The 6,627-nt window shown below is 35.8% G+C and overlaps 1 protein-coding gene across 1 annotated transcript in view; it reads left to right on the top strand.

The window, feature by feature from the left end:
• Window positions 1–872: 872 nt before the first annotated feature.
• Window positions 873–6,627, top strand: part of EYA4 (EYA transcriptional coactivator and phosphatase 4) — a 121,194-nt gene continuing 115,439 nt past the window's right edge. Inside the window, exon 1 of the mRNA XM_053973114.1 lies at window positions 873–936. Within this exon, the coding sequence (XP_053829089.1) occupies window positions 904–936 (33 nt within the window). The 5' untranslated portion in view covers window positions 873–903. The remainder of the gene's footprint in view (window positions 937–6,627) is intronic.

The following is a 6,627-nucleotide window of genomic DNA, read 5'->3' as shown; positions in this document are numbered from 1 at the left end:
TGTATTGTTTTTTCTTAATGTAACATGAACTTTGATTAATAATATTATTATTGCATATATGAAATATCCCTGTCACTTTTTTTTTTTTTGTTCAAAATTATGCAAATTTGCGTAAGTCCAAAATGGATGTTTTCTGAGGATAGAGATTGTAAAATAATTGTGTGGCTTTATAGTTAGGGTTACTGTGATCATTCACAGACAGAACTCCTGGAAAATAGAATTTTCCTATTGAAGATCTCCATATTTGATGAGAATGATTCACCCTATTAGAGAAGGTATAGACATAGCAGATAATTAGGATAATGTCTGTCATTTAGCACTTTGTAGGGAGCCACTTGTTATAAACCACTTTGTGTATTTAATTAAATCCTAAAGGAATTTAATGAACCTTAGAGAGGGGACTTCATGCTGATAATTGCATAATAACCTATTTTTATGCCAGACACTTAATGGCTAAGATGTTATCATTAAATGTGTATTAAGCAGTTCTCTTCTATAACTGTCTTTCTAAGATGTCCTCTCAAGGGTTATCTGCTCAAGGGTTGACTACTTAAAAGCTGCCTGTATTCAACATTTTAGTTTCTTTATGGGTTTGTTTTCAGAGCTATTTTTTTCTCTTGAAGGAATCAAAGAAAAGTCTCTGTTTCTGTTGTTATATTTTAGATCCCTAAATAATACTGAAGGTGTTGAAGCATTTACATGAAATTAGTCTTCATATGGGAACTTTGCTTCAGATTTTAGTGAAACCACAACCTCAGGGTGTTTGTTTATTGCAGATTTGCCTTAGAGGACCATAGACTAACATGTCATTTTTCAAACTTCTCTTTAATTTAGACTACTGAGCTGTAAATTGAACGGAAGATAATTTCTGCTTGTGGAGGAAAAGAAAGGTGAATAACCTCAATGGAAGACTCTCAGGATCTAAGTGAACAGTCAGTAAGTACAAATGTTGCTAAACTGAATGGAATGAATTGAACTCTGTTCAAGTTGTGTGAAAGGATTTTACTTTGGATTTGAAAATTATAGTAAGATCTGAGGAAATCTTCCAAGCTCCTAGTTTTAAACCTTTTAGTTTGTACATTAAATGGGTGGTTTTACTATTTTTTCCCTGTTGAAAGGAATGAGATCTTTGTTATGTAAGATCTTGCGGAACTACAATTGTTAGAGGGATATAATTAAGCTACATTGGAAGAATAAAATGTTAGAGACATGAACAATGGTATGCCTTGTTCAAATAATTGCATTAAAATGTAGCTCCACAGTGGTCTGTCAGTTTTTCCAAATCAAGGGTTACCAAAAACAGAAGCAAAATATTTCAAATGGTCAGACTGTGGCAGATGACATACATTAATTTTTTCAGGATTCTCTTGGATTTCAAGGGGATTGTGAGAATTGGTAGTCCATCCCCCTGTCCCATGTCAGAGAGAGATTCTTCTTTTCACTGACAACGTTTCTGGGAAAAATGGGGTGGACATTTCTTCTCGTTTTTCCTTTCTTATTTTTCCTTGCCTTTAAGGATATCATCAGATCTCCTCACCACCAGACTGCAGTTCTGAGGAGACAACAGGCTCTGATCATATACAAAGCTATCTGGGCTTGCCATCCAATGTATTTGGCTTTTTAGCATCTTAATTTTCTGCTGTTTCTTACTGCTTACAACAGGGACACATTTTGCCAGTACCATGATCCCTGCGATTCTCAGCTTGGACTTAGTGTACTAAAGATGAACAAAGGGATTTAGTATTCCTATTTCTGACATGCTGAAGGAGGTTATCCATGCAATAAACCTGTTTGAATATATATTTTTGGAGACTTTCAGGGGTAACACAAGTGCAAGGAAGTGGGAAGAGTTGCAGTGTTTCTAAAATGTCAGTAATTTTCTTTAATAAGGAGTACTTTTCTCCTGGCTGGGTAGCTCCTATCTGAGACTTTATCTTGGACTAGAGTTTTATTACTGATTTTAAATGGTACAGGACTGGAAAGACTAACAGTGTCTTAAGTCCCCATGGTGGCACTACCTGGGACAGCTGCATAAATTTATGTATTTAAAGTGTTCCCAAGCAAAACTTTAGGGCCTGTAAAAGCCACATGGCTTCATAATTTAATAAAATTTTATAAAGGTCATAAAAGATTAGACAGAAGTTCATCTCTTGTAGTCTGTGAAACAATTTTTCTGTGGAGTATCCATGGTGTGGTTATTAATAGGAGGTAGATGAGCCAGTTTAGCTTACTGCAAAAGCATCTTTCCATAGTAGTTAAAATGTTTTTGCAACACTGGATGCCTGATAAATGCATATTTTAGAAGCAACTTTACTACCCCATCATAGTTTAATCTCTGTAGTATTTCTCGTAATTTTTACTTAGCTTTATGCTACATGTGGAAATGGTCTGCAAATTGCAAATTGAGGTGAAGTGTGTTCTGTGTTGCATATGAAGGTAGGATTTGCTGTCTTTATGCTAGTGTCACAGAAAGTCATGATTCAAGACAAGTTTATTCTTCTTACTCTTCACTAACTGTGTCAGAACATGAAGGTAATGGGTGGGAGAGTCATTTCATCACTCCCTGTATCCAGGTGGGCACTGACAAACTATCACCAAGAGTTTGGGCACAGTCCTGGGAACTGTGTGAGGCCTGTCTGCCTAGAGCAGGCATTAAGCCTTCATTTCCCAACTTCAAAAGCCATTTCACTGTTGCATCATGGTTAAACTCCTCTCTCAGCCAATTTCCAAACAAGAAAATAGTGTCTCTGGTTTAGTTCCTTAAAAGCCACAGGGCATGTCTGAGGGCTAGAGATCTCAGGAAACAGGAGGCTTTGGTGGTTTAAGTGGTTTAAACTCTAAGAAGGTATCAGATGTATCTGCTTGAAGTGTAGCTGTGCTGTTTTGTACTGGTTAATGTATTTTATACAGGTTAGCTCGGGGCAGTTTCTGCCATCAGGCAGGATTTCTAATTCTTGATGTGTTCAGGGAGCATAAGTACTTCATTTCAGCCTCAAAATGTCTTTTAGAAGTTAAATGTATAAAATTAAGATCATGAAAATTCATGTAGTATAAGGATCTAGCCTCTGTTGCATGTGTATTAGATTGTGTGAATAAGCATGAGTGCAAGACCTGTGCTCAAACTTGTGCTGATACCTTGGTTTCAAATAGTCTAGTCCTTGGTTACTTTAAAGACTGCCTTTCTCTGCAGCTGAGATGGGTTAGAAGGTGTTTGCTTTTGCATGGTGTGTTTGATAGACAGTTGAGTTTTCTGAAGAGAAAGATTCCTTTATTGGATTAATTTCCCTGGGAATTATGTTAAAGAATCTTTCATCCTTGGGAAAAGAAGCCAGCCACAGTTCCTTGGTACAGTGAACAAGAATAATTTTCAAGTTTTTATTTTTTTGAAGTTTTATTTAAAGAAAGGAAATTATTCTAACTTTTGAGAGTAGATCATCCTCCTGAGGCATTATATATATAGTGTGTATATATATATATATATATATATATATAGTGTAGCTTTTATTCTGACAGTCTTCTCTGTAAGTTTGAGATCACTATTATTATTTTAACTAAAAAAAATACACCAATAAGAAATTATTAGTTCTGTGATTCCGGTTCTGAAAGCATATAAGTTAGGTGAAACTTATATGATCATACCTAAAAGCAATTCCACAGCATCCCTGTTGAGATAAAATTTTATGAGAAATAAATTCTTCCCCTTTTGTCTCAGAGCAATGACTGCATGACCACACACTGCTTCAGAAATCTGTGCTCCCCTGTACTCAGATCCTCTGAAGAATTGTGTTTGACTAAATTGAGCAGCTGCTGTTTTCTGAGATGCCAGCTTGATTAGATGTTATATATATCTATATATACATACACATTATGTCAGTAATTTATTTGTTTTTCCCATTTTTGACCAGAAGTCAGTCTACTTATCTAATTGTTGTGCTGTAGAGCCTCTGTATTGGGAAACCTCTTGTGTCCCCTTTCCTTGCCTTCTCCTGGGTGTCAGAGGTGAGAGAATCAAGCCTTAATCAAGATCATTCAGTAGGAAAAAGAGTCAGAATCAGAATAGAGTTTATGATACTCTGGATTTCCTGTCTTTACTCACATCTGAATAGGTGAATAGCTCTATTTTGAAGACCAGCAGGAAAACGATGCAATTTATAGCTGATGCAGAGGTGAGCTGGGATCCATCAGGTGCAGCTGAAATCCAGTGGATCCTTGCAGCTGGCTTGGAGCAGTCTGGGATGAGGTCTATCATGCTACTGTACTTTCTAGGGTGGGTGTGTGTCCAAAAAAGCTCACAACTCTCTTTTCCTTTTCAATTCAGATGCAGAATATATTTGTCCATCCATGCAAGGGATTTTCGTTTAATTTATGGGAAGGCTCAGTTAATAGTATTCTGAGTGAAAAAGAGGAAAATAGTAAGACATGTATTGCACAGATAGAAGAAAATAACCAAATGATCCTTTTTGTGTTATGATGTGAGGTTTGTCATCAGGTTCAGGCTACTGCTTACCAAGTGAAAGAATACTTAAAGCCACATCAATTGATCTTACCTGGACAGATGAAGCTATGTTATAAGTTCTATTTGTTTTGAAATGGAAGAGAAGGAATTTTTACATATTTTGTATTTATGAAGAGTCGAGCAATAGGGAAACAAAAGTTTTTCAAGACTGGTCTTGAAGATGATAACTAAAACTAAAATTTTTTAGCACCTAAATAGTCCCCTGTTGTGCTTCGGTATAGCAGACACACTTAGGATTTTGAGAACTACAAGTTTACACTCTTTATTTTGTCTCTTTTAGTCATCACTTTCTGTTCAGTCTGTATTAGTAGAAGAACAATTTGGCTGCTAACTTGCTAGTTTAAGGTTTCAAAGGGCCTTATTAGAAACTGGTGTAATTTCATCCCCTGGCCCTTTTATATAACAGCCTGCATATTTAGATTACTTCATTTTAACCTAGAATTAAACAATAGATTGCAGTTCTGTAGAACAGGACACTAGCAGATGTGAAGCTAAACCTGAATGAACAGGTTTTTATTTTTGTGACATTTGGACAGTCATCCCCCTTGTGCCCTGGGTAAGTTATTTGTTTTTTATCAGATTGTACAGACTGTTATATCTGTTACTTGCATTTATGGCCCACTTTCAGATGGACTATGCTTTTTTGGACAGTGTTGTTTCCCCGTTTTTGTTTTATTTTAATGTGTGAAGCTGTCAGATGTGATCCCTTTGCAGATCAGTTTTCAGCTGCAGCTATTTCTCTGTTGCTTGAGCCCTGTACCTGCAGCATTTAATCTTCCCCACATCTGGGGTGGGCAGCCTGCTAGCACTTTGGCTGGAGCTTTTTGCAGAGAAATGAAAATTAGTTTAAACACTTTATCTGAATTTTAAAATGCTTTGTTTCATTTTTCTGCATTGCAGCATAGCATGTTGTGGTTCTTATCTCTGTTATATTAGCATTTGTAGGACTTGGAATATTACAGGCAATTAATCTTCTCAGGTTAGTAATGTTGCTTGAAAGAGATATCTGGAAGTGACCTAGTCTAGCTTCTGGTCATGAAATGCTGACAGTATGCACAAATACTTCAGTTATGAGAGCAAGGAACATTTAGGATTGCTAAGTGAAGAAATTACAGATGTAGTAAAAAAAAATTGATTTCTTAATGAGTGATTATTTGCTTTTAATTAAAATCAGTCATTGAAGAAAAATGCCATAACTTCAACTCAGCTGTAATAGAAAGTAATAGAAAACCAGTCTGTCTTTTCAAAGTATTTTTGAGAATATTTTACTTAGATATTTTACTACCTCTTTTCTACAGACACAGTAACTTGAACAGAGAGGTGGTTTGCCACAAAGGATCCAAAATTGTCACCCATTTTGAATTACAGTAGATCAAGAATAAATTGTAATACCATACCTTGTCTCTCATCTAATAGGAATTTGAGGTAGAAACATCAATGTTGTTCTCTCTCAGCTGTAAGACCTTTACATATGACATAACAACTTCTATGAACACACACTGTTTTTTGCTCTTTCCTTTGTGCTCTACCACTTCAGCATTCTGTCATTTCTATACAATAATCCACCACTGTTAAATTTGAAGGCACTTTTTTCAAACTACATTAATAGTTTTGTATATATTTTATTTCTGTCATTTACCAAATGGGACAGACCAAATGAGACAGCACTCAGAAGCAATTAATGCATTTTAACATGCAGAATAAACTGAGTAGACTTGTTTGTCATGTGAATTGCATATCATTGGAGAAATAATTTGGCATGAAAGATGCGAATGTTCTCTGTTGACATGCATGTAATAGAAATGTGCATTTTTTCTGAGTTGATTAAAATTCTAATTTGAAAGCAGATTTCTTTAAAAGCTAAGTAAGAAATCTCTTAATGTATCCAAGAGAATTCGACAGAATAATATCCATGACTTGTAAACTTGCAAGAAGGGATGAGAAGAGGGGTTGGCAAACAAACAGAAATGTTCCTGTCATTGTCACTGTCATGTTTCCTCTGGTTCAGCTCTTTGCCTGTCTCCTGGAAGATGTTACCATGTCAGTATCAGAGGTTTAAATGGAAAGGCACTGTATGGGCTTTATTTAATAACAAGGAAAACCAATAAAAG

The sequence above is a fragment of the Vidua macroura genome, chromosome 3 (assembly GCF_024509145.1).
Source record: "Vidua macroura isolate BioBank_ID:100142 chromosome 3, ASM2450914v1, whole genome shotgun sequence".
Classification (NCBI taxonomy): domain Eukaryota; kingdom Metazoa; phylum Chordata; class Aves; order Passeriformes; family Viduidae; genus Vidua; species Vidua macroura.
This window is presented reverse-complemented; position numbering and strand designations above follow the sequence as displayed.